This window comes from Melanotaenia boesemani, chromosome 20 (assembly GCF_017639745.1).
Source record: "Melanotaenia boesemani isolate fMelBoe1 chromosome 20, fMelBoe1.pri, whole genome shotgun sequence".
Classification (NCBI taxonomy): domain Eukaryota; kingdom Metazoa; phylum Chordata; class Actinopteri; order Atheriniformes; family Melanotaeniidae; genus Melanotaenia; species Melanotaenia boesemani.
In genome coordinates, this window is record NC_055701.1 from 6,726,651 (window position 1) to 6,754,495 (window position 27,845).

Sequence of the window (27,845 nt, forward strand, 5' to 3'; positions counted from 1 at the left end):
TTGGCCACGAAGGATAAGTATGTCACATCAGCATTTTCAAGAAAAGCAAACAATTGCAATTTCCTAAATAAAAAAAATTAAATTAAATTAAATTAAATTAAATTAAATTAAATTAAATTAATTCGTACACTCAATACTAACCTCTGGCGATCTGCCCAGGGTCCATAGTTGAAATCAGTTCCTTTTCCACAGACAATATCCAGACCCCAGCACGGAGGAAGGTCCTGCAGCTTATCATCCTCACTGCTAGTCTCTGCCTCCTCCGCACCCTCTTGCTCCACAGGAACCAGACCTGCACACAGGATTTCAAATCCAGCTAATAGTCCCAATACTAATCAAAAACATGCAAACAGAAAAAAAAGAACCATAAATCATATACACTGTTGAAAAAAAGTGCTTGCATGCATGAACATACCTGGTTCATCCTGGTAATAGTAGATATCAACATCGTTTGACTGCATCACCACAAAGCCTTCACCCATCAGTCTGGGCGGTCTAGATGGAAAGTTCACAAAACCTCAATTTAGAGCCAAAGCACAGATTTTTTTGCAGACATCAGGAACTCTGCTGCCTGTTCAAGGTCACTACAAGTGACAGTATGAAAATGGGGCTCCAACTAGTCTGACAGGACCAAATAAAAAGAAGACATCAGAGCTTATTCTCCTGCTGCACATGAAGCGAGACAATGCTCAGATAAAATATTAAGTGTGACCTTAAGCCTTCAGAAAGGCTGCAGTTTAGACTTAACTTAAACAGCCAGTCATTCAAAGACCAGGGAATAAATGTCCAATTCAAGCTGAATAATTTTCAATAATTCTGTTTTTAATTTAGTAAAAACAGAAACACAGTGAGTCTTCTGTTTTTCTCGTTAAGATTTACTCAATAAATATACATATTTAGTGTAAATAGAAAGAAAGTGTTGCATAATAATCCCATTTTCTGCTGTCATTATAATAATATAATAACTGTCCCAAAGTCATTTGAAGATTTGATTCCTTAAGGAAGAATTTAATAAATATTCTGTCTCTGTTACACTACTTCATTTCTTTGCTAAGCTTTTTTAACAGACGTTCATACTGTATCTGAACAAGTTATGGAGAATTTCTATTTAAGAAATTAAAATATTGTCCAGTAATTGCCATAATGATAGTTATCTTTAAAACAAAAATGCCACACCAAGTGACTTGAACTTACTCATCATTCTGCATGCCCAGGTAGCGGGGACTGGGAACCAGCATGACACGGACATTCTCCAGTGATCCTTTGACAATGTGCATGTACTGGTCCAGGTGGCTGGATGGAGGTTTGGTGGCGTACGTCAAGAAGGCATCTTCGAAGCTCAAACACAGAGTCTGGGGGAGGCAGTGGTTTCCAAATGCCAGGCGCCCCTAGGTGAAGGCAAACACATATGAAACAAAAAAAGACAAAATTCCTCAAGACAATCAAAGCTTTTCCTGAATTAAACTCTATTTTTTTTATTTCTGAAATACTTACAGTGCTGATGTTGACTTTGATGACAGGAATGAGAGAGCGCCAGGATGACGTGGGGTCTGAACTTTCTGCTTTGATGTTCACGCTATGAGATTAGACAGTAAAAAATATATTATTTATGGGGCAGTGGCCTTTAACCCTCAACTGCTCCCTGGGCGCTGGAATCTGGCAGCCCATTTCTAACAACTAGGATGGGTTAAATCCAAAGAAAAGAATTTCCCAGCTGGGAATAATAAAGTAAATTAAATTAAAATTAAAATTAATAACCTGAAAAAAATACACACCCATCAGCAATTATCTTAAAAAACTTTTAATCAAACCTAAATCAAAGTTTGATTTTCTCTATTTAGCTTTAACAATGAAATAAAATATAAAGCCATTTAACGAGGTAACTAGTTGCACCTTTCCAGGGTCTGGCTCCTGTCTTCACGTCCCCTCTCCTCGTCCTTCTTGGGTGTTAACAGTGTAGGTTCCAGCCCAAATGTCTCCTGAAGCCGTGTGTAAAGGTCTGTCCGGTTGTAGACGTGAAACTCAAAGCCATTGACTGTTACGTAAAGCCTGGTCTCTGCTTTGGGGTCTGTTAGAGAGAGAGAATTCAAAGCTCATGCTAAGGTTGTAGGCGTCTAAAGATAATCAGAGTTCTTTTAGTTTTAAAAAGTGAATAATTAAAGGATGTAGATCATATGGTTGCAGCTGGATGTAGCTCAGTCCAGCCTGCTGTGGCAAATGAAACATGAGCTCTCACATTTTTCTGCCACTACTACAACCACTACTTTACCCCTTAATGCCTGTTAATTTAAATATTTAATGTATTTCTTTTTATTTATTTACTATTGTTTATTTATTTACTTATACTATCTATTTATTTTTAATTAATTTTTATTGATTAATTTAATATTCATTACATTTTATTCTTTATTATTTTGTTCCTTATCTTTATTTTTTCATTTTCATATAAAATTAATAATGTAAATGAATTCAGGCGTTAAAGTGTTAATAGCCAAATAGTAAATATTTGAAGGTATATATCTGCCTTACTTGTGATGGTATGATGTTTATTAGATACAAAAAGTTGACCCAAAACCGCATTAATCTTTAATATTTAATAATTAAAATAATCTGATCTCACCGTGCTGCTTCTGTTTCGGGTTGTACATTTTCCACCAACGAAAGATGAGAAAGCCATCCTGTATCCTATGACAAAAGAAAATAGAGAAAAAATCAATAAGGAAAAAAGCTACAAGACAACAAAAGAGAAGCAAACAATGAAGAAGTGATTAGATTACCTGATAGACATGTCTTGGTTGATGTAGTAAACGTCTCTGAACATGACTTTGCCTGACAGCACAGAGAAGGAAAAAGAGCCTGCGAACAAAAGACGAGACAGACTGTCACACGTTTATCGTTTATCTCACAAACTAAAAAGGCAACATTATCTCACAGATTCAGTTTGGAATTAATCACTTTCTATTCGAGTCAAGCTACTTCATCAAAATGTTCAACAAGAGAATTAATTTATGTGGTTTATCACAATAAAAAGAAATGATATCTTCATTAGGATCTCATTCAACAAGTAGGTCAGACGCTGTCAGAGCATGATGGATAAATATGGTAACCAAAGTGATTTTTAATTATTAATCTCTTTGGCTTGAAACACAGCTCCCTCAGTTTAAATCATCCCATAACAATGAAATGACGGTTTGCCATGTTTCTATGTTTTCTGCACAGAAGACAGGATGTGCCACTCAATCCAAAGAACTAGGAAGCCTGTTTTGGCTGATGCTTTCCTGTAGCAGGATCTTTTATCTCAGCTCAGGCTGGACAATGACATGGAAGCCCTTCAGGCATGTTTCTGCCCAGATAACGCAGCACAGAGATGTGTCAGGAAAGGAGAATTAAAATCATGCTGTTCGTAGTTAAAGTTTTGCTTGTGTAACTTTTCTGAATATACTCTCGTAATAATACTGCTAAAAATAATCATGATAAAAAAGGCGATACATGTTGGAAAAGTGAGGCAAAACAGCCAGCTCTGCTCTGGGGTAAGTGGACAGTACTATGGAGTAATGGACAGCTCATTTACCATAGTTGTGTCCCACTTTCACTTTATGCCATCAGCCTCAGTTTTCTGTCAACATACACACTATGGACATCTTTATTTTTGAGCAAAAGTACAAAGAACTAACTTTTTTAGAGTTAGAACTAGAGCTCTCCTTTATAAAGAATCAGAGTTAGAAATTAGTAAAATGCTTAAAAAACAGCAAAGTTAAAGTTTGAATTAAGATCTTAAAATGCTTTATAATTAATTAATTGACATTCCTGTAGAGAAATTCAGTCTGGTCTTGGTTGCACTTTGCTGTTCATACTTAACACTGAGAGAACCTGGCACATTATAAAATATTCAGCATGCTTAGTCAACGCCTTCAACCCAAAGTGTCGGCATCACTCCCCCCTCCCTGTTCATCGCGCCGTAGCAGAGTTGGTGACAAACACACCGATGTGAATGTAGCCATCCTTGTAGAGTCGGTTGATGATGAGGGTGAGGATGAGGCCGATGTTGCGCGAGTTGTAATAAGTTAAATAGATGATCCATCCACAGGACAGAATGGTGGCTGAAAGGAGGGAAAAACATAACATTACTTCAGTTAATAAAAGGAGCCTTTTTTTGTTTGTTTTTTATGAACTATTAAATCATGTCAGAGGTTGTATCTAATCAGTCTTTTATGTCAAATCTAAATTGATAAGGCCACAACAACTTTTGTCTAGCTGCCTTTTATCCATTCATTTTAAGATTTATCCTCAAGCTTTAGTAGGTTCTAGTCTCTGAATTTATCTTACTGTCCTTTTAGTCTAAATTATAACTAAACTTAGAACAATTAAGTAAGGAAATCTGTATTTGGTCAATTATTTCTTTGTTGTAACAATACTTGAAAAGAATATTTATTTCTCTTTTAAATGGAGCCACGTTTGCAAGGAAAATTTGTGGGACCAGCAACAGAGTTGATAATGAGGCTCTCAGCCAGTTTATTCTGTTATCGACTTTTTTCAGAGCTTCTGGTACCTCAGATGCTAACAATCAAATTCCAGATTAGCAGCTGATAAGCAGCACTTGTAAGCAGGGATATGGTAACAGCTGGAGGCAGTGTGATGGTGTGAGGCGACGTCTCCCTCGCTGGAAAAACAAGACATGACATGACTGCAGGGGAATTTCAGTGCAGACGGATATCAAAATGAGAATCTGCAGCCAGTGGCGATACCATTTCTCCACAGTTTGGGACCAAACTCTATCCTCCTAAAATAACAACGATCAAACTTTTAATTTGCTAATATGGCTACTTTCTTCAGAGTTTAATCACTCAATTCAATAAACACTAAGCAAGAGTCAATAGCAGAATTAGCTGTTTGGCATTAGGTGAGAAGATTGGGCAAGTTTATCATGGGTGCAACCCACATACTCAACTCTGCTGCTCATCCCACCGATGCATTTTACTCCCAACTTTGGTAACATTTAAATAGGGAAACAATCAGTCTTTCCAACCATATAAGATTTATTACAAAGAAGCAACAGAAAACATAAAAGACCAAAGATTAACATGTTCTTACTTTTTGTCCAAAGTTTAAATTTCACTTATTTTCAATCTATTGTTTTATTAAATGGTGTGTTTATTTAATCTTTACAATATCAGTACATGAAATTTATTAATGTTTTAGGATTTCAATTTAAAGATTGATTAACTTAACTACCAGAGAGACTGAGAACATCTACACAGAAATGTTTCTTCAGATCTTTATTTTATTGACTTGGATTTTGTAAGTAAGGTACAAATAAATACTGACTGATTGATGAAGTAACTGCTTATTATTCTGTATCTAGGGTGACAGCTTGGTTTTACTTTTACTGCACTAAAAAGATTTTTTATTATAAATTCGAACAAAGAAAACAACAGCTTCATTCACTAAGATATGTTTGTCCCACTGAGAGCTGCAGCTAAGCAATAACTGAAAAATCATCATTTTTAACCTACTTTTTAACTGAATTAAATCACAATAATGCAAATATATCTCCAGCGTTACTAAACGACTTGACGAAATTACCTTCCATCTTTGTTATACCTCCCGGCTCAGTGTGAAAAATTCAGTTTAGTTCATGTTAGATTTAAAATAATTTATTCTAAACCAGTTTTTTTTTTACATTTGTGTATTCACCACTGGGCAACTAATGATGAACTATTTCTTATATTTTGAGCAAGTGTGAGAACCCCAAAGCATCATTCAGAACAAGTGAAGAGTTTCGATCTTATTCACATAAAGTCAGATGGACTGAAATAATATTGCTATCTACAAAGTCAATGTTTGCTAAATGATGTTCATGTTGGGTGCAAAGTACTTACAGGAGTAGTATATAACCTTTTATAAACAGAAGGTACCAAAAAGTATCTATACTGCAAGCACTCAAATGTTATTTGAACCAATGTCCACTTCGTATATGATTAAGAAAATAAAAATATGTATATATTTTTCCCCCAATGAGGATTTATATCTCTTACCAACAAGGAGCCAGATGAAGTTTGAGTTGTGCTTGTTCAGAAAGTGGTCCAAGTCCTCAAAGGTGGGAAAGGTGCTTTCATTGTTCTTGGAAGAAAGCCCATCCATGGCTACAGGCTCTGAGTTTGATGTCTAAAACTGGGAAAAAATAAAATGTCAATTACTTTCCATGGCACAGGAGTAAATTCACAAGGTACAAAAAATTCAAATAAATGAGGAGTAAGAAAAGAGGAGTAAGAAAAGAGAGACAAAAATTTGTAGAGGCTAAGATGGGGCTTTTTCCCAAAAAGAAAAAAAATCCTTAATCAGAATGAGGGCAGATGAAACCACAAAGTATCAAACTAATTTACATGAAAAAGGGGTTAAAAAGAATAATAAAAAAATAGTTTGATTGTTGATTAATGGTTTAGGGCCAAAATACATTTAGGATCTTTTGGTTTGTTAAGAAACCAACCAGATTTCTCAAGTCATTAGGGCCAAGTCTACTTCCTGTTCCCAGGAACAGATCTAAAAATGCAGCAGCAGGGTTCAGTTTTTATGCTCCTCACATGTGGAACAAACTCCCAAAAAACTGCAGATCTGCTTAAACTCTCCACTGTTTAAAATCAACTTTCCAAATTCCTGCTATCAAAGCACTTTGAATTGTCTTGTATATAAAATATGCTGTAAAAATAAGACTACCTTGCCGTGATACACTGTAGAAGGAACAAGACTTCAAACATGTAATACAAGGTGCTGGAAAAATATGTTGAGCTTATTCATTTAAACTAAAATAGAAAAAAAGAAAGCCTACCAAACTTTAGTAAGTCCAGTACTGCAATGTGTTTTTATCATTATAGTTGCAAACTTGCATCCAGCTGCATGATAAACAAATATTTGTGCAAACAGCTCAGTAAACATAAAACATAAAACTGAAATAAACAGGTTTCTGAAAGACATTCATTCAAAGTCAATAGATTATGACAAAGGACAAGAATGCAGGAAAGCAAACAGTTACATGTGTTTAGGAGTAATTCCCTCTTTTTGAGACGTGTTTGACACCTTCAGGAAGACTGATTGGACTACTGAGCAGTGGAGTACCGGTTTATTATCTAACCATACCTGCACAAGTACGACACTCATGAAAGACTGGAAGAATGGAATCCGCCATAAAAATTCATTATCACATGTTTACTAATTAACATCTAAATATGCCTGATCCAGCTTAAAAACACTCCCAATGACTATCACCCTAAAAGAAAAGGCATTTTGCAAAAATAAGGGTGCAGAACCTTGTGAAACAAACATCTCTACAATTGTTCAGCACATGACTAGATCAATCATATACATCACAACACTGACCCTGGCTACACAAACGGTTCCAAGGCAGTTTTCTAGCTTCATTGTTTCCCCTATATACACACGACACATGAATGTAAATAACTATGCATACACTACATTTGGCAGGGTCACTGGCTACACTGGCTGAAGTGAACTTTGCCTCTACATAGGATTATTGTTGTTTGCTTATGGCAGGGGAGCTGTTTAATGGCTGGTGTGTGAGGTTGCAAGTGTATGGCCTTTTAGTCAGTCCATGCTTAGGAGTGAAAAGCCTCAATACTTTACACACACACAAACACAAATCCTCACCTAATCCAACTCAAATGACATTAGCTGTAAAACCACTGAGATGTAACCAAATCCTGTGATTCTTCTTACAGAAACCACAGTTTCTAAACTACAGTCAAGGCACAAAATTACTCTCTCTGTTAGATCCAAACTTTTAGTTGTCACAAAAAACTTTACTAATATGTCTGGTTGTATCTTTTGAATTTGATTACCATCACAAATCAGGAAGGTTTTTAGTTTTATTTCAATGTGAACTATTGAACTTGTCACTTATTTGTAACTATCACTGATTACGTGCATTTTAGTCACAATTCAGATGGCCCTGTAATGCAAGTTCAGCAGGTTCCTGCACCTTTAGGGTTTCAGTTTTGTTTCAGATGAAGTTACAAAACTACAGCATTATATGAACTTTTTCTTAGCTGAATCAAATACCAGACCATTTCAGTTTATCAGCTTTGTTGTGTAGAGCTCTACACCTCGCAACAAATTTGAAGAGCAAACTTTGGGATGTTTTCATTAACAACATCCTCACAAGCATAATTGTCACTATCACCACGGGATACTGATGTTCCTGTAAATAACGCTTCAATGTTTAATCCAAACCTATACATTGGTGTTTGGATGTTGTACGCAAGTTAACACGCAATATGTTAAGATAAAGTTGAATACGACGAGTTGTATCTAGATTAAACACTGCACTTGATTTAAGATACGATCTGGAATGCAGAGCCAAACCTGAAAACATACACTTAGGTAATCCCAGGTCTTGAGTAATTTCCCTGCATTTTCCTCGGGATTGACAGCAGAGACGCACTGTTGTTTAATTAATGAGTTCCCTTTGGTTTCCAGCTGTTACTACGAAATGCTACTGACCGTGCGCTACACCAAGCTTGCGTCTATGCAAATATCTTTTCAGCTTGTGGTAACAAAATTATTAAACTGACCGCTACAATAACGTTAGCACTAAGGTTAGCTAGCGAGCTAATGACAGAAGGCCGCACCCTAAGATTTCTTTTTCATTATAAAGTGAAAACAAGTAGATTAATGCGTGTAAAATACCTTAATATCTCCGATACAGCAGGTGGTTTCATCTTATCTCCGGTTTTTTAGGAGTTGCTGTCGTTTTATCGTTTCGGACACAGATATAGTTAGCATCCTCTGTCCAAATATTTACATGGCAGATCGCCAGTTAACATCTCTTCCTGTTCCGTCAAGAGAGATCACTAAATTGACCAATAAGGAGAAAAGCTAGTCAGAAACCGACCAATTACATAGAAGCCTGCGTCAAGCTACGCCCACAGCTTACTGACAGTTTATTTCACCTATCAGGATGAATGGTTTCAAAGCGGTTGGTGTTAAGTACTAAAATGTAATAAACAATATTGACATAACAATTAATTGTGCTGTTAAATACATTTTATGGTTTCCTAGAGCTTATCAAAAGCATAATAAAATCACTTTAAAAGAGGTACCTTTTATTTACCCCATATTCTGTTCTGTAATGTGCTGGCATAGACACAAAATTTAAATCTTAATTTTAAATTTCTCCATAAAGAAGTTTGATCATTTTGACAGCACACTCTCTCTATAATGATCTTGTTTTTGCAGAAAGGTAAAAGAAAATCCTGTTGTTTCAATCTGCTTCTGAAATGCCTCAAGATTTTTTCCATCTAGATTTGCATGAACATCCCATGAACATTTCCATGAACATTTAGCTGACCCCATTCTTTGGGGCCATAATGTTGCTGAACCTAGACCTGACCAAATGCAGCAACCCCATATCATGGCACTGCTCCCACAGGCTTGTACAGTAGGCACTAGACATAATGGGAGCTTTATTTAATCTCTACCTGATATGTCAATGACTCTTGAACAGGATAAATCTGGACTCATCATACCACACAACCTTCCATTGCTCCATAGTCCAATCTTTATGCTCCCTTAGCAAACTGAATCCTTCTCTCTGGTTAGCTGCACAGATTAGTGGTTTTCTCTATGGCTACACAGCTGTTTAGTCCCAGTCCTATTAGTTCCATTTGCATCGTTCATGTGAAAATGCTCTCACTTTTACTATTAAACATAACCCTGAGTTTTACTGGTGTTTTCCTTCGGTTTGATTTCAGCAAACGTTAAAGTGCTCGCTGATGATGATTATTTATTTATTTATTTTACTTTTTCAGACCACATTTCTTCCTGGAAGATGATGGTTCCCCACTATCCTTCCAGTTTTTAATAATGCATTGAACAGTTCTTAACCCAATTTTAGTAGTTTCTGCATCTCCTTAGATATTTTCTCTGCTTGATGCCAATGATCTGATCTTTCTCAAACAGACCAACATCTTTTCCGCGACCACGAGATGTGTCTTTCCACATGGTTGTTCAAAAAATGAGAAGCTATTTATTGCATCAATTGGGATTAAATAAGTTGTTGCCAGCTGAAAGACAATCACCCATGCAGTAATTATCCAATAGGAGGTTCATACTTATTTGCTTGGTTAAATCCAGGTGGCCAGGCAGTGTATGTTAACTTTGGATATTGTGTGTTTTCTGCATTTGTACACATTCAAAGTCCTTTTAACCTGTTTCTATTCCCACAAAACCTCTAGGAGGTTGTTGTTTGGCTGAATATAAATGACAAAGCTACATGCTGTCAAGTTGGACCTTTCTTTTTACCCAGTAGGCAAGGAACATTTTGAATAATTCTTGATTAAAGCCTAACAAGGAATATCTTAATATTAATACCTAGCCAGCTCAGCGTCACAATTAATTAAAATAGACCTACATACTGAAGTTGGTCATGATTCATTATTTTTTTTTTAAAAAGAAATCACCACACTGTTACATCAGGTTTTCTACCAGGGGCAAGAGGGCCACACTCTGATATCTCTGATTTTTGTTCCTGGGATCTATTGGAAACAATCTTCCATTCTGCTCCAATGACCACTCGTCCACTGTTGCCTTTACTGTCCACATCTTTTCTCCTTCTGTTTGTTTGTTTGTTGTTAAGAACTTGGTATTTTCTGAGCTTTTTGATTGTCTGTTTTTTTATAATGTTCTTTGGGATCATCTGGCAAGTCCCTCAGGATCTTAGTTTTGTCACTCTCCGCTATCTTTGGAGGATTTTTACACTTTTGACTTTGGGATTTCCTACCCATACTCACCACTGTTTCAAGCCACTTGGTTAAGGTGTTCCATGTATGCCATGCCTGCTTGCACCTTACACCCTGCCCTTACAGTAAGCAGTGGACCAGGAATGTCAAAGCCCAGTCCTCAAAAGCCATGGTCCAGCAGGTTTTAGATATCTGTCTGCTTTAAAATACCTGACTCAAATGGGTCATCATGTGGATTTTGACAACAATCTGTTGGATTATTTAATTTTATTTGAATCTGGTGTGTTGAAGCACCAAAGGAGGCCTCTTTGCACAGTCTGCACCAGAGTCTTCCTGGTATGGTAGACCCCTGTGTTTACTGTTCTTGTGCAGCCATGATTAGTACCTATGTGCTGTCTTTCAGACCAGCCTTTTCAAGCCACTGATCAATATAGGTTATTTCTTAAATCACATAGTGGTATGGTGCATGCTGTGCAGGGGCTTATGCTAACATGGTTACTCTTCCTGCTGGGTTTTAACTGCCTAAGCCATTCACTCCGTATCACTTGCTTCTTGTGTTTTCTGTGTTTCAGCATTTTTTATTATTGTTTTCTTTAGTGTATCTTTTGAATTTTGGGACTCTTGCCTGCCTCTTTGCCTGTTTCAGTTTGCCACACTAACTGCCTCCCCATATTCAACCTTAATCCATTTATTAGACATTGAAATTTCATAACAGTATGCATCCTCTTTTATGTTCACCCCCCTTAGAGACCATCACTGTAAAAAAAACAACAAAAAAAAAAACAATAAAACAATTCAGTGCCAAAGTACAGAAAACCCTGCACCCTGTACAGGTCTAGTATATGTTGTCTCCTATAATTAACAAAGCTCTGGGGTACTGTTCAGTATGAGGTTTCAATGCGGTCGTCCAGTCACAACAACAAAGCCTCCCCAAAGAACACACAGAGCTCCAAATATCAGTCTCAAAGCTTGCCAGTCAAGCTTTCCCCTTAAGACCAACCTATTTTGGCTCTGACCTTAAAAGGCTCTTCATCTAACTTACATTCTTTTTTTTTTTGTCTTGTGAATATTCTTTTAACTAAATTCCTGAAGGGCGTCCTTGTAGTTATTATTCTGTTAGTAATTAAAAGCTCCTTCACTTTTGCTTCATTCTCTTCTTGTTTTGAATATGCAGCACTTCAAGGTTCTCCAGAGGACATATAATTATATTCTTGCTTGAGGCAGTTATAGACAGGCTAAGATCCGGAAGCCCCTACCCCATGCAGATCTTTCGGGAAATGTAATTTTTTTTTTTAGATATCTAGAGTAAAAGAAACTGCAGGTTGTTCAGGCCTTAATGATGAATTTACTGTTTTAATTTAATAATCTTTAAATTGCATGCAGAACACACAGATACAACTCCCAAACGGACCTGATGATTAATGGTGTATTACAGATCAGATATACATTTGTTTCATGCTAGTTATACAAACCTAAAGCTGCTTTTGTCGGATGTTGGCCATCCATGTTGCAAATGTTGAGAAAAAAAAAAAAAAAATCAAATGATTGTGTTAGTTTGACCAAAACTGGACTTTAAATGTGTATGTAAACATCATAGTCTGACTAAAATAACACTACGTTTCTATGAGTAGGCTAATAAATACAGATAATATATTGGGGATTTAAAAGCCCTGTTTCCACCAAGCGGTGTGGCTCAGAAGAGGACAGATTTGTGTGGTTTGGTACAGTAAACCCTGTTCTCTGTTTCCACAGCAACCATATTACCCAGTAAGAATCTCAAAGTCTTTATTACACAGGACTTGAAAAGGTTGTATGAAATAAATGACAGTAAAATCAACAGTAATAAAAAGCGGGACCCGTCAAAATGTCAACAATAACTTTATTTTTTAGCTCAACATATGAAGCAAAAAAAAAAAACAACCGCTGTATCTATTTCTCTCTTCCACTTCACATCCCAGACTCCCAGTTTATAGCATGCAATTAGCAAAAATCTCTGTTTGTATGAGCTGGAAAAAGTCCCAGAAAAAAATTCAAAGCACTTAAACTGGATGAAAGCACGGGTGGCCTTGCCTTGCCCAATCTAAGAGATTATTTTTATGCTGCTCAGCTGAAACACATAATATTATTGGTGCTCTTGAGAATATTATGCCAAATGGAAACAGACAGAGCTCACTCAGAGCAGATAAGACCAACACCAGATACCAGGAAGATGACAAGTTTACTGTAACTGAAACACTGAAAACATGGACAGACATAGTAAGGAAATATAAAGGAGACAGTATGTTGCTGCTGTGGCCTTCACGCACACTTCAAACCAGGTCAAAACCATTAGCACACTGACAGAGGGGAATGTTTTATATAAAGACTTGTTTTTATGATACACAGGTAAAAACAAATACATGAATAGAATGTGCTTGTGACTATGAGCAGTTACCCATCTAACCTGTATGCATGCCCACAGAACTGTAATGGTAACACTTTATTATATATTAAGCTTATATGGGACAACAAACTAACGACTGAATTATCAATGATTGGCATTTATTGTGCAAAATACAAAAAAATTCCACAAGCTCCAGACAACGGAGAGAATTAGGCTGGAAAATCTAATACAGTCTTTTTATTTATAACACCTTAAATTAATAGTAAACAGACTGCAACACTACAACAATTCTGGAGACAGTGTGGACAAATTAATGCCAAACACAGTCATATTTTCTGGTTTTGTGTCAAACTTCAACCTTTCTGGGACAGTATTATCAGACTTCTGTACTGATACGAAACTTAGTTTTGTTGTTTACTTGTCCACTATTATAAATTACTAAATAAACAATATTTAAAATAAATCTAAATAGCAAAACAAATTTATGGTCACTGTAAAATGGAATAATCCAAAAATAAATAAATGTGTTGCTGCTGTGTGATGGAAAAAAAAATCTATTGTTTGCATATAATGTATTTAATGATAACACTTAAATACACACATCTGCTCTGCTAGGAAGGATCATTATAACATTTCACTAACAGTGTGTTTGTCTTTATCTTCTGTTAAATACACTTCAACTTTTTATTGGCACCAGCAAGCTGCAACATTAACATTCTGGTCACGATAATTAATTAAAAAGAATAGAAAATAAAAAAAGGCCATCCAAAAGTTTAAGAGGTTAAAAGGCCAGCTGAAGTTGTTGTATAATACAGGTAATATAGAAACTAATACCTCATCTTTTAATACATATTTTAAATTAAACTGAAAATGCCTGAGTGGGCACCTCAGCCAATTTTAAACACCATAAATTAAGCCAGAGCCACAATTAACAGAAGGCATAGAGTACATGAATAATTCATCAAGCTCAGAATAAGCCTTCTAAAAGTGTTACACTCATTATGCTTACTCTTGTTAAAGAAAATATTTATATGACTCTAATGGCTCATAACAGGAATAACAAACAGCTGTATTGGCTGAAACACAAAACCGAAGGCAGAAAAAAATAAAAATAAAACTTTTGTTCACAACAGCCTCAACCTAACACACAGGCTTTTGTGTAACGATAAAACAAATCCGACATAAAACAACAAAATGTCTAAAACACGAAAGTGCAGATGAGAGACAGAAGTCAAAAGCTCATGAGGACGTCTCGCTCCTGCATGCTGGTGTAGAACGGCTTCCCAAACACGAACGAGTGAAGTCCGGCTCGCAGCTTCTCAGCGAATGCCATTATGATGTTCAGGTCTCCTTCCACCGTCAGATCCAGATCCGTCTTTAAGTTACGTAACGATCGAAACGGCTTCTTCCCTTTTTGCCTGTAGAGAAAAGTATGATATTGTACTTTTGTATGATAACCTATAAAATTCAGGGTCAGACAACTTGCATCAGCATTTAGCTGCAGGTTGCAGCTGTGCATGGGAATGCCAAGCCATGATGAATTATGTATGCTGCTGCTGCATGGTAAGTGAGCATAAACAATCCTGTCAAGGCACCTGTAAAATAGTTTGCCCTAAGACCTCAAGTTGCTGGCAAAACAATAAATAACACAGCTTTAATGCTTTCACACGTGCACAGGAATAATGGTTTTGCTGGTCTCGGGAGTGAGGTATGCTCAGGAATCCATTTATGCATGGCAAAATAATTAATTTGAAATAATTTTAACCATGTTTGACAGGATGAAAAGAAAATCCACAGCAAGGATTTGTTGAGGCAATAATGGTAAGAAGGTCAGTGAACTGTTGTGGAGCACAGAGGGTGATGAGTCAGGTCCAGATGGACCGATGACCAAGTCACCCCAGGAAGGGAGGGGTTGTAAAAACATTCAGGGAAGACATGGTGGACAGAAGATTTTCAGATAAACTAAAGGAGCCTAAGAAAGTGCTTCTGGAGGTAAGACAGAGATTAATGCATCAGAACGAATACTTTTTAGTTTTATTCTGTGAAGGAGAGTTTTTCAATGAAGATGCTGGAGCGTGAAGCTGCAGAACGAGTTTCCAGCATGTGCTGCTCAAATTAAAAACACATTAATATAAAGTGGTGCATCATATGCCTCGAGATCACCTTTCAACCTGGAGAACAGTCTAATTTCTGTAGGAGTTCACAGAGAAATGAGAATTTCCTGTCAGTGTTAAAATAATGATCATAAAAACACAATTTAGTATGATGATGACGGTGATGAGCCAGCCCCGAGAAGCTGAGCTGGTGAAGGCTGTGACACATGCTGTACATCATTTTCATGCTCAACACATCATTCTTGTGCTATAAAGAGGGGCAAGCTGTCATTGTGGGGTGATATGGAAAATTAATCTCCCAGTGCAGCTACACAACTGGGCCTCTCTTCCCAGTTCTCTCCCACATCCAAAATTAGAAGTTAAAATGCTTTCCTTCTTTATCAATTAATGATCTTTTAAACACCCTGAGCTGAAAGAGAGAAAATATCCAGTGAACAGCTGCGTTCTGGACTAAAATGCCTTGTTGATGTCAGAGATTAGAGGAGAATAGGCAGACTGGTCGGAGATGATAAAAAAGGCAACCATAACTAAAATAACAACTGGTTACAACCAAGGTAGAAGATAGAAAAGTATTATCTGGTCTGATGAGTTTCCATTTCAGCTGCAGGATTCAGATGGTCGGGTCAGAATTAGATGGAAAAAAACCCCGTGAACGAATAGATCCATCCTGCCTTGTTTCAACAATTCAGGCTGGTGATGGTGGCATAATGTTGGGAATAATGTTTTCTTGTCATACTTTGTGTCCCTAACTATCAACTGAGCACCACCACAGACTACCAGAGTATTGTTGTGGACCATGTCCACCACTTTATCACCACAGTTTACCATCTTCTGTTGGCTACCTCCTGCAGGATAATGCATGTCACAAAGCACAAATCATCTCAAAATGATTCCTTAAACAATGACGAGAACCTTTGGGATGTTGTGGAACGGGAGATTCTCATCATGGATGTGCAGCAAATCTGCAGCAACTGTGTGATGACATCATGTCAAAATGTCATTGACATCAGATAATCTCTGGTATTTTACATACAGCTTCTGCCATCACATAAAGTTATTGTTTTCTAAGTGACACCATGACATGGCACATTACAGGAGGTCTGATTGTGGGAACAGATTACTGGTGTTATAAATATGTAACATTTATGTTATGCAGAGAACAGATAGCAGCTGCTAATTCAGCACCAATGTACACAGCAAGTGTTTAGAAGCTGAGATCTAAACCTCCATCATAAATAAGACTCATTCCATGTGGCAGGAGATGTATACATGTATGCAGATGACGAGGCGTTGTAATTTGCAAAGTCAGTACAAGTAATGTTTATATTTTCAGCTCAAAAAAAGTACTGCGAATGCTACTTTTAGTAGAAAAGCTTTGCTGCCCTCCAAAACAAACCTTTGGAAAATAAGTTCTCAGATGGACAGTATAGATTTCTTCCTCCACAGTCAGACTTGTCTGCTTGTTCAGGGCAGTGTGAAGGACAACTCCTCAGATCGGGAGTTTTTCTATACTTCAGCAGAACGTTGGCAGTGCTCTTTGCACTAATCTCCTGCAAAAAGCTATCCCTCACAGCCTCCTTACAGGGTTCCACTCGGTGTGTTTCCTGACATACCGCTCTTCATCTTGATTTAAACGTCTGCTTACATCTGCAGTCAGCTGGATCTCAGTCGTCTATATTTTTTGTGCATCTCAATCCAGCATGATTGGGAAGAGATGGTCGATTCAAAAAGCACCTCTGTCCATCTACCTAGTGGGATCTGATAATGAAGTCTCAATCAAAAAAACTCATCTAAGCAATAACAAATGCAGAAATCAGAAGCTCTGATGGACTTTGTGGTGCAGGGTGTGTGTGTGTTTGATTGCCACATGTTAAACCCCTTGCTGTTTGGATTTAAGCCTTGTTGTTGACATCTCTTACGTTTCGTCCTCGATGTACTTGAGCAGAGTGAGGGCCTTCCTGTGGAGCAGCAGCAGGAATTGGGCCAGATAGGTGCTCCGCAGGGACAGGCCTGGTTTCAGCATGAACACCTGGGTACGACACATGATGTCAATTAGTAGTCCAGGCTGCAGCTCAGCTGGGAAAAAAGTGGACAAAAACATTCCCCCTCTCTCTTTTGTGATAACCTTGAGAAAAACTACATGTTGCTGCCATTGTGAAGAATGGTGGGCTGTGACCCTCGGGGATAAATTAAACTATTTTGCATCAAGGAATAACATAATTTATATGGCACATACGAGAAAATAAGTATTCGTTAAATAAGATTGATTCAAATCCAAGCCTGTGCTTCAATGTCACCTAATTCACATATTTTTGTGGGTAAATGAAAAAGTAAATGTTCCACACTGGGTGTGTAATTTCCAGGCATGCACAGAAAACACTGACATCCTTCAACATCTTCATCATGACTCAAATCCACTTTAAATTTACAGCAGAAATCTAGTTTATTTCTATTTACCAAGACTTTTAAAAGGACATTGTGTAACTTTTTCTGTTGTTTACTGGCCAAATCGATATCTGCATGTATATATGTGTTATCATTAGTGCAATATGACCTCTGCTAATGATCTGACACATTCTTCTAAGCAAAGAGTTTTAGATTTATTAATAAAGATGACGGGTAAGCTGGTAGGGCAGCGCCATGACAGTCTGCCATCTTGAAACTACAGCCGTCGGCAAGGGACAAATAGCACCAACTACACGTTTTTCCTGTAAGCCAGCGCACAGCGAGACACGGGAGGAGAAGATAAACGAGAGAAGCTTACTAACCCGGCAAGTTGGAAAATATGCAGGAATGCATATGCAGCAAAGAGCCATTTTCACCATCGCCAAGAAAGCAAAACAGGGGACTTAAAGGGCAGCAGGATCAGACGATACAAAAAGGCTAAATACAAAAAGGATAAAACATTGGTCTACCCTTCGCCAAGTAGAAGGTGCTCAAGAAGGAGAAAGATTTTAAAAGGTTTGCTGAAGCTGCCAGCTTCCTCCATGACAAGTAAGTTAAATTGTCTAAATTAGCCAAAAGCTAACTTTTTTCATTCGGTTTTGTTAGACTGTGTCACTCGTTACCATGAGCAGCATAACAGTAGTTTATGATAAAACACACCAGCTTTGTTGGTATAGAATTTTATGTTGATGTGGTTTCAGTTTCTTTTACAGTCACGGTAAACGCCGGCTTTCAGCTGCGGATAAGCCGGACTAAAAGCCGGTGGGAAGGCTTTAGAAGCTGGTTTTTACTGGGACAAAAAGCCGGTGCTTTGTCAAGGCCAGTTTCCCCGTCGAGCTCCGTTCCCCCTGTGAGAAACATTCTTCTTTCTAAACACAGGAACAATATCTGACAGTGAATCTCTCTCCACCAGATGTTTCCCCCTGACCAGTTATGATCCAAAGGGAACTTTTCCACCTGAGTGTGTTAAGTTTGAAATACAGTAACTGTGTTACTGGTTAATACACACCTCTGTATTTGTTTCATGGTTTCATTAAACTTATTTTTCTCTATTTGACAGTTTTAAGTTTAAAAAAAAAAAAAAAAAAAAAAAAGAAAATTATTATGACAAACATGATGATGATGATGATGAATGAATGTTTATTTTGAACTTGTTAAAATATTTCATGGAATTATTACATATTTCATGGAACACTGCTAACTAACACATTCAAAAAGTAGTAGAAAGAAGCATAAGCTTATCGAATCCTACCCTTTATTCCATTTTACATCAAAAGTCTGCCATCAAATATAAAAAAACAATAGAAATAAACAATCCTATACAAATAAATATTCATACATAAACTCAAATTAAAAAAGAAACTGGTTTCTAAAATAATATCTTGTTGGCATATTTATAACCTAGGAGCATTGTTTAATTGATTATTTGTGCTCTTTATGGTTTAAAAGATAAATATCCTATCATCATGTTTATTACTACTGTTATTATACACACACAAAAACACACACACAAACACACACACACACATATATATATATATATATATAATTTCCCTTTACATTTAACAATTAATCATTTTTATAAAAAACAAATTAAATGAGTGTTGCTATATTCTTACCTCATCTATGAAACACTTGACCAAAGTGTCATTATGCAAGACATCTTGGAATATATTCCTGAGGAAAAGTGAGAAAAAGTATTAGAACTATGACATCAGCAGTCTTAGATGATTCACTGTTAGTAAGTGGAAAAAAAAAAAAACTTTCACATGGCAGAACAACAACAGTTCATGTGTTTACAGGTCAGGAGTGAAAGTCTCATCGGTGTGGATAACTGTGTCTGGCAGGATCTCGTCCTCGCTGTCCGTCTTCCACAGTGCGCTCAGCTCACACCGCATGTAGCGCCGCTGGTTGTACGTGTGCTCGTGACACGGTGGCATCTGTTTGACCATGTTGATGTCGACGTCGATGTGCGTGGTTGGGTAAGGCGAGTAGAGCACCTGGCGGAACGGCAGGACGAAGCTGCCTGTGGAGTCCTGAAGATAGTGAAAGCAGGACAAAAGTGGTAAAACAGACATGATATAAGACAAAAGACATTCCCACTTTGTTAAATTAAACTCAGGGCTGGCAGAATTTCTAGTGGTGGGTCATGTTTCCCCTCTATCACATTCTAAACCAACACTTGGTTTTAAAAGAGCATGCAGTAATATTTACAAGAACTTCTTATGTACAAAATAATTAAATACAACACACTGACTAACTTTACCTTATGGGGCTTTTACCAAAATATTAGATCGTTTGTACAAAGAAGAGTTTCCTGTTTTCGCTTCTCATGTTTCTCCCTGGACCAGTTCCACATGTTCAGCGGCTCATTTGATGGAGAAATCTTTAAGTAGATCTTGCATGAGCTCAACAGGGAGGCAACAGAGCTTTTAAAAACTAAACAAACTGGAAATACTTGTACATTCTGATCAACTCTTATTGAAATAAGAAGCATTTTTTTAAGTTACATAAGTATTTAAGCTTCTGCATCATTTTTAGGTCACTATTTAATTGTAATAAAATTTGTGGCATTGGTTAGAAACTCCACTTGTTGAAAAAGTCATATATACCTGAACTGGATCCATTCTACAAATGGCACTAAGGTGGATTTGATCGACTCATCAGTGGCCTGTTTAAAGGACCATGCAGACCAAAAGTGGCCGCAGCACCATTGAATAAAAAAAAGGTATATAAAAGATTGCTTCTTGTCTTCAGAGAGCAGAAGAGGAAAAGGTTGGTGTTGACACCAGAACCCATCCAACCCACAGAGAAGCACTTCATATAGACATGCTCCACCCCTGGTTTGCATGTTTGTAGGGATTCATTTTGCATCAGAATAATGAGCACAAACACACCTGAAGGCTGCCGGCTGTCTTAAACTCCTCCATAGTCACCTGACCACAAACCCAATTAACATTAATACATCACTGTCAGATCATGCTGGGATTGCATCATATTTAAGTTTTAGACAAGCTGATTTAACCAACACTGCATGCACTGGAGGGAGGGACGACATGTGAGAACACACGTCTTCAATATTTACTCTGTACTTTTTTTAATAATATTTTTGGAAGATCTTGACTTCCACAGCATGTTCCTACAAATGATTATGCATGCTCAAAGAAGCCCCCATCCAATGTTTTCATGCTGTTGGTAACAAAAATATTTCCATAGCATTATTTGCATCATGTCTTGCATCCTTTGCGCTATAAACATAGTCCCTTCTTTGCATTTCCAGCTGTGAGAAGGCATCTTCAGCACATAATAACCTGCTGTGAAATGCATGCGTGAACAGCAAATTGCAGACTGAATAGTCCGCATGCTCTCTAGAAAAATCCCCAATGTTCATGGGTGAGAACAACAGCAGACTCGTGCTGCTGTGATCTAACAAACAAGTGGAGCAAACAAATATATTCCAGTTTTTTATTATTATTTTACAGATTTAGTTTTCCACCAAAGTTTTCAAGAAAAAATAGGAAAGCAAAAAAGAAAGTTCCCAGAATTCTGGTTACAATTCAGTCAGTGGCTGCTAACATCTTGTAGCTCTATTACAGGAAATCCACTAGAGTGGAGGCTAATTAGCTAATAGAGGCTGGTCAGGTTTTAGAAGGGGCCTGCTGTCTGCCCCGGAGCAGACAGAGAGATATGGGAACAAAAATTTGATACTTGAAATTGAATAACAGATATTAAGTCTAGAGAACTGATTAGATTTCTTTAGAGGTCCAAATTATTCCAGTTGTTGTGTAAATCATTTTTCTTTCAACATTCATAAATGGTCTGACCCTTAGCTTTTCATGCTGGTTTATTTGTGAACCTGATGCTGTCATCCTATCAAAATCTGTACAGCTGCTGTCTTTAATCAACTTGAGCCATATATATAATTATGAGCTCAATGTGATAAATGGATCAGAATTCTTTGGAGTTCAACAATTAAAGCACCTGATCAGAAGTGTACACAAGGCAATATTAAACATGGAGAGAAAACTAATTCCAGCTGCTATAGTTACCTTTAACAGACCCTGAACGAACAGGCCAGTGTCGTATTTGAAGGAAGAGTTGGCCCTGCAGAGGCGAGAGCACTTCCTCTCAGCCTGGGTGAGGAAGAGGCAGAGAGTCCGCACAATCTGCAAAAAGATGAGAGTCTCAGAACGATTGTTTTAATGATTTATGATGGGTTTTGCTTCAAAAACATTTCATATTCACACCCATTTGCCACATGCAGTGACTGCATGTGCAAATTTGGGCTCCCCCAGCTAACTGGCCCTTTTGTCCTCAACTTGATTTTGCTGGATCAGCAGATACACAACACAAAATTAATTTCAACTGGTGATCAGGTTCAGCTTTAATTAAAAAAAGCAACTTGGTGCATGCAGAATTAAGTCATCCCCAACTGTGCTTCCAAGACGAGACTAACATTAAATTCCTTGAATGTCTGAAATAATGACAATGCATAACAAATGTGTCTGCATGTAGCAACTGATACAGTAAATTTACCTTATTTACTTTGTCTGGGTTGCTTCCAACTACTATTGAGCAGCCGCACGTCTGCAGATGAGAGCTAATGGCTCTGAAACACAGACAAATACAATTAGAGCCAGTAAAGTTTCATAAGCATTCTATAAATATCAAAGGCAGCTTTTAGATAATATTGCTGAGACAGAGAAAACTATTCACATAACAAACAGGATGAACACAGAAAAGGAAGGTAACTAACTTAAAGTCATAGAAAAACCTATAATACATTAACAAAGAGATCCTAAAACATATTAATCACTATAGTTTGGTTCATAAATATACTTGTCTAAAAGTAATGTTTTGAATCCAAATATTTATAAATTCCAGTCCAAGATTCACTTTTCAAATCAAAAGTTGCTAACAAATCCTGTTTAACCGATTAAAGCTTTAAAACCTAAATAGACTTTCCAGACTCTCCACACTGAACAGCAATTTAACCTTCATCTTTTCTCTAGAGATGACTTCAGCAAAGTGGAGAAGCCATCACTCATCATCGGATGGCTGACAGGTGTTAAATGGCCATTGTTCATCATCCGTCTCCATTTGACTCGACTGGATTGCTTACTTGTGGAGGAAATCCTCGTGGCAGCTGTCCCCGATGTCATCGTCATTTAGCACAGTGTCTTTTATCTGCACAACGGGGGCGAAACCAATGAGTCATCGTTAAAATTGGTCTGCAAATAATAAAAAAAAGTGCTGGTAGGCATGTTTAAAAGCAATGTGATGACAATAAGATGCATTAAAAAAAAGATTAAGGGGAACTTTTGTGCTTGTGCATTTGCATATTTAGAGGGAACAAGCGTAGTGAATCACAGTAGCTGGATATCTAAGCAGATAAACCTCTTAGAAGAAAACAAGCAAAAAAATGAAGACACAGAACCTTTCTAAAGATTTTGTCCATAAATCTTACATGCAGCGGTAGGTACATGATGCATACATACCGTACCATTCATTCAGCCTATACTTTGACTTTTTGGTTGACTACATCACTGCAGTTCATGTGATTTAAAATGAAAATGTTAAAGTCTGACAGTAATTTTACTCAACAGGTTTCCAAGCAGTTTTAATAAATGTAAAACATAAACAAATCTGTTTTTGCTGAAGTGTTTTGTCTGTGCTCCTTACATCTATGTCTTCAGGCACACTGTGTGATTTCATTGAGGCCAACAGCTCCATGATAGGGACAATCTCCAAGCTCAGCACTGAGATGATATTATAGCCCTGAAGTTAGAAGACAAAAGAAATTACAGACAGGAGACAAAGGTGAGGAGAGCACTGAAGATTGTTCCCATGATTTCAAAACCCATTTATGCCGCTGTGTTTCATTAGTCACAATACAGACTGTCAAAGAAACGAGGTACAGAATTTTGTGAGATACACATGAAAAGAGAGGGCAAAATGAAAGAAAAGGACATTGCATCTGCATTTAAATGGTCTTCTTTATTTGAATGAAAGTGTTATGTGAAACAGAGCCCATTAGAGAAGGCCTTTACCTTTACAGTAGAAAAATATCTGAGACCTTTTCTCTGTTATCTGACTCACTTCATCTCTCAATGACTAAATCTGATGTCCTAATTAGAAAAAGGGTTAAAGTAGTTATGAATTATTAAACCAAAAGAGCAATATTATACTCTTCATAATTAGAGCATATTAAAGATCATTAACACCACTTCAACGTGGATTTTACTTTTAAAGTTTTCTTAATAGATGGCAAAAAAAAGACAGCGCCATTGTCTATTTACTTTTTAATAATCCATTTGAGAAGCTGGTTGGTGGTTTACTGAGCAGGGACAGTTAGCCTCCACACATTTACTGCAGCCCAACAAATAAGCTTCTTTTTCTGTTTTATGTTCTGTAACAAAACGCTGCATTGTGCATAAGTTTCAGTTACCCACTCATTTCTTTATATTTTGCAAGGAAAAAACATGAAAAAGGTGCTACAACTTAGTGAAAGACACACAAGCATAAAGAGAAATTTAGTAAATAAAGTTTTAAAAAAAAGTCAACAATTTGCATGAGCACCTGTATTATTCAAAGTATTCTTGTAATTGATTTCAATAGTCTTCAGGAATATTTCTGGCTCGACTTTCCAAAGCTCATCTTTGGATGTTTGCTGCCTTTTGTTCTATTCTCAGTCAAGTTGATCCCACACTGCTTCAGTAATGTCAGCCTAATCTAGAATGATTCACAGGTCAGTGTTAAGTAGTTTAACAAACAAACAGACAAGCAGACACATTCCTCTGAAAAGTGCAATGACTGGAATATTCTTAGAGAGCCTGGATAACTATTGCTCAAGACCTTTTTGAAAGAATACAAGAAAGTCTGGATCCTTGGAAATTAAATATCAAGAAATGAGAAATCTATTCCAGTTTATTCCTGTTATATACAAAATACTTTACATAGAAAATAAATGCCAGTAGCCACCTAAAAAACACATGTTCAATATCCAATATGTATAAAAGGATACCTATATTCTGGATACCTCACCAGCCAAAAAGGTGGTTAAGCAAGCTTAATGAAAACATGCCAACGCAATGAATTATTTAATACCCCATAAATACAAAATAATGTGTTATAGTTCATCTAATCACATGTAAATCCCTGGAAGGCGAGTAAATGCCAGAGAATAAGCAGTAATGGCATACCTTCTGCATCCAAATGCGTCCTTTGCGAATAACATGCTTTAGCCTCTCCACGCAGACGGTATGCAGAGGCAGGTAGAAAGCCATCTCTGTCTGAGGCAGAATAATAGACAAGGCACATGTGTTCTTATCCCCCTTCAGCTCACCATCAAAGATGAGAGACACAATGATCACGCCCTTTTCCGCCAGGACAAAGAACTTCACATCCACAGCGCCACATTCTGCACTTCGTAGGATCTCCCCATTGAGTGTGTGATTAGCCAAAAACGTGACCTCTCCATCACTGAGGAACATCAGCTGGTCACCCTTTGGTGCCCAGATGTGGCGCACACGAGGACCAAGGATGTTATCCCAGTAGGCGAAGGTAGCAGCCAGAAGCGGGCATTCTCCCTCAACCACGACCTCAGACTTCGCCACAGCTGGTGATTGGGGTGGACAGCCCGAAGACATTGGACAAATCCACAGAAGACTTCCAAACAGGAAATTATAACCGACCTACATTATAAACACAGAAAAGAAAAGAGGAAACTAAGTTCTCTCTTGATTACCAATTTTTCTCAAAATGGTTTTAAATTTGCATATTTATATAGTGGATTCATAATGATTCACAGCAACAAGAAATCTAATGAAAAATCTAACTGTAAAGAGTTCTCAGAAGGAAATGAAAGTGATCTCTTTTAAGTATTTTCAACTCAGCTGACACTTCTAAGTTTTGCCAGAAAAGAACTTCTCTTTTCTCAGAAAATGTCTAGAGATACAAAAGAAATCTTTCTGTCTTGAGTTAAAAACAAAATACAATCTTGTCTTCACTTGAGTTTACCTATATAACGAGTCTTAAGACGTTTATTCGAAAAATATATTATTTGGTGAATTTGGCATATGAATAAATTTAATTGAGCTTTATGTAATGAATCAGGTCCTTAGCTGTGGGCAACGATTGTGGCAGCTTGTTCAGTAGAATGGCATAACATTGTTACAAGACAAAACTACAATAAAAATAAGAAATAAGCATTTCAAGAATAAGGTAGATTTGCATAGATACTAAATATATATATGCAGCCAAATAGCGGAAAGGAGTGTAAACACCGGCCACTGATGGGCTAACTCATGCTAGCCCGCTACATAGCTGTCGAAGCATAGGAATTACACCGTTACAACTTACTTATTCAGTATTTTTATCCAAAATCCCCACACTACAGTGCTCCTAAGAGATGTTCAAACCTTACAGGTAAGTGACCCTTGCATTGGTCCTACTTTCAGACTTAGAATCTGACTTAGTTATGATATTCCAGCTGCAGTTTTGTCAATGTTATGATATGGACCTTCACACTTCCTTGTACGTCACACTTACGTCAACCGTAGATACTGGCGAGTAGCGACCTCTAGCGGTTGAGATTTGTCAGTGGGCAGCGAGTCAATGATGTCATTTTTATTCCAGAAGACCACCGGCAGAAAATTAGCCATTTAAATTTCATTTATTTATGAAGCCTGGTCATACGAATGGATGTTTTTATACCCTAATAGTGGTGTGAATAAATTAATAGTATTTCAGCCCAGAAAGCTACTTTTCTTTTGTTTTTCCTCCTATTAAATTATTCTGCTGTCCATTGCACCAAATCTCCCAAGAGGGCCTATGCGGAGACCTCCACAAGGAGCACTTAAACTTTGCCGACATGTGTTTATATTTTCATGGTATTGTTTTTCCATGTGGGCATATTTGACATTTTCAAATTTTAAACGTGATTGTTTTTCCTAAATATTAATGACAGGCTCATCCACTGCAGGAGGAAAAAAGAATTATCCCTCCCTTGCGCATCCAGACAGCAGTCACCAAGGTAGTGGATAAAAAGTGTTTTCCAGGCAGTCTCACAACTATGCTTTTCACTGTGTTTTTTATACACCAACTATATACATATGACAATATTATGCTTAATGGTCTCTAAAGAGATGGTCAGTGATATTTGCTTTAAATGGATCATTAGCAATTCAGAGACTGACCTGCTCATGCAAACAATATAGTCAGCTCAAATTGTGAATTGCAAAAATTACATCTCTCTAAATGATATGCCTGGGTGTACTGCCACCCTAACACATATTTGGTCCATTCAGCCTCCCTGTAATAGCCCACCTGTGATCCATACATTAGATCACAGGTGGTGTCTCGTCCTTATTCAATCTTTGGCTGCCATCTTCAATTTCTTCAGAGTTCTTTTGTGGCCTGCTGCAATCCAAGACTGCAAATCTCACTGACACAAGTAATGGACAGCCTACAAATATCAAGCAGCTACCATCTTTGGGCTTTCGAGGTATCTGAGCCCAATCCCCCACTCTATATATCATCCTATTGCATGACCTGCTCCCTGAAGTAAACAGTTTTGATGAACCACAATAGATTGATCAGAAGTTCTGTGCTGGGTTGTGTTTCTACAAAATCATTAGCTACCCTTATTACTCTAATTTGACTATTGGGTTATTCTGCACGTATCTTCTCAATTAAAGCTGAACAACTGTCTCTCCTGGGTGTTAAATGAATGGTTTGACATTTTGAAATACACTGCCTGTTAAAAAAAACTAAACAAATAGGTAAGAGCCTCCCATTGAATAATTACTGCATAGATGTTTATGTTGCAGCTGGCAACAAGCAATTTAAGCTTAACTGATGCAGTTAGTAGCTTCTCATTTCTTAAACAGACCACGTCTGAAGACATATTCTGTGGTCATGAAGAAAAGATCTTAATTTTTCTCAGAAGGGTCAAATTATTGGCATGCATCAATGCATTATTTAAAACTGAAATGACAGCGGGAAACCAGCATCTTTTAGATAGAAATGTGGTCTAAAAAAAGTTGAATGATTGCGATCAGCAATCCCTTAAACACTTGTTGAAATAAAATCATTTAAAAACAGAACTATGTTTAATAGTAAAAGTATTTCCAAATGCCTAATGGAAATGGA

The 27,845-nt window shown here is 37.3% G+C and overlaps 2 protein-coding genes across 4 annotated transcripts in view; both read right to left on the reverse strand.

The window, feature by feature from the left end:
* Positions 1-8,826, reverse strand: part of kiaa1109 (KIAA1109 ortholog) — an 81,282-nt gene extending 72,456 nt beyond the window's left edge. For all 3 annotated transcript variants that reach the window (XM_041972786.1, XM_041972784.1, XM_041972783.1), the window contains exons 1-10: positions 8,701-8,826; positions 6,036-6,171; positions 3,984-4,100; positions 2,778-2,856; positions 2,621-2,685; positions 1,894-2,068; positions 1,495-1,576; positions 1,195-1,388; positions 416-495; positions 142-292 (exon numbers count right to left, since the gene is read on the reverse strand). In XM_041972786.1, the coding sequence (XP_041828720.1) occupies positions 142-292; positions 416-495; positions 1,195-1,388; positions 1,495-1,576; positions 1,894-2,068; positions 2,621-2,685; positions 2,778-2,856; positions 3,984-4,100; positions 6,036-6,141 (1,049 nt within the window). In that variant the 5' untranslated portion in view covers positions 6,142-6,171; positions 8,701-8,826. The remainder of the gene's footprint in view (positions 1-141; positions 293-415; positions 496-1,194; positions 1,389-1,494; positions 1,577-1,893; positions 2,069-2,620; positions 2,686-2,777; positions 2,857-3,983; positions 4,101-6,035; positions 6,172-8,700) is intronic.
* Positions 8,827-13,370: 4,544 nt separating this feature from the next.
* Positions 13,371-26,231, reverse strand: c9orf72 (C9orf72-SMCR8 complex subunit). Its single transcript, XM_041972665.1, has 10 exons — positions 26,055-26,231; positions 24,896-25,387; positions 23,376-23,471; positions 22,816-22,880; positions 22,230-22,302; positions 21,743-21,859; positions 19,494-19,729; positions 19,313-19,370; positions 17,168-17,277; positions 13,371-14,552 (listed from the first exon to the last, which is right to left on the reverse strand). Exons 2-10 carry the CDS (start codon positions 25,340-25,342, stop codon positions 14,366-14,368), a joined length of 1,389 nt encoding a protein of 462 aa, XP_041828599.1. The 5' UTR covers positions 25,343-25,387; positions 26,055-26,231; the 3' UTR covers positions 13,371-14,365.
* Positions 26,232-27,845: the final 1,614 nt, after the last annotated feature.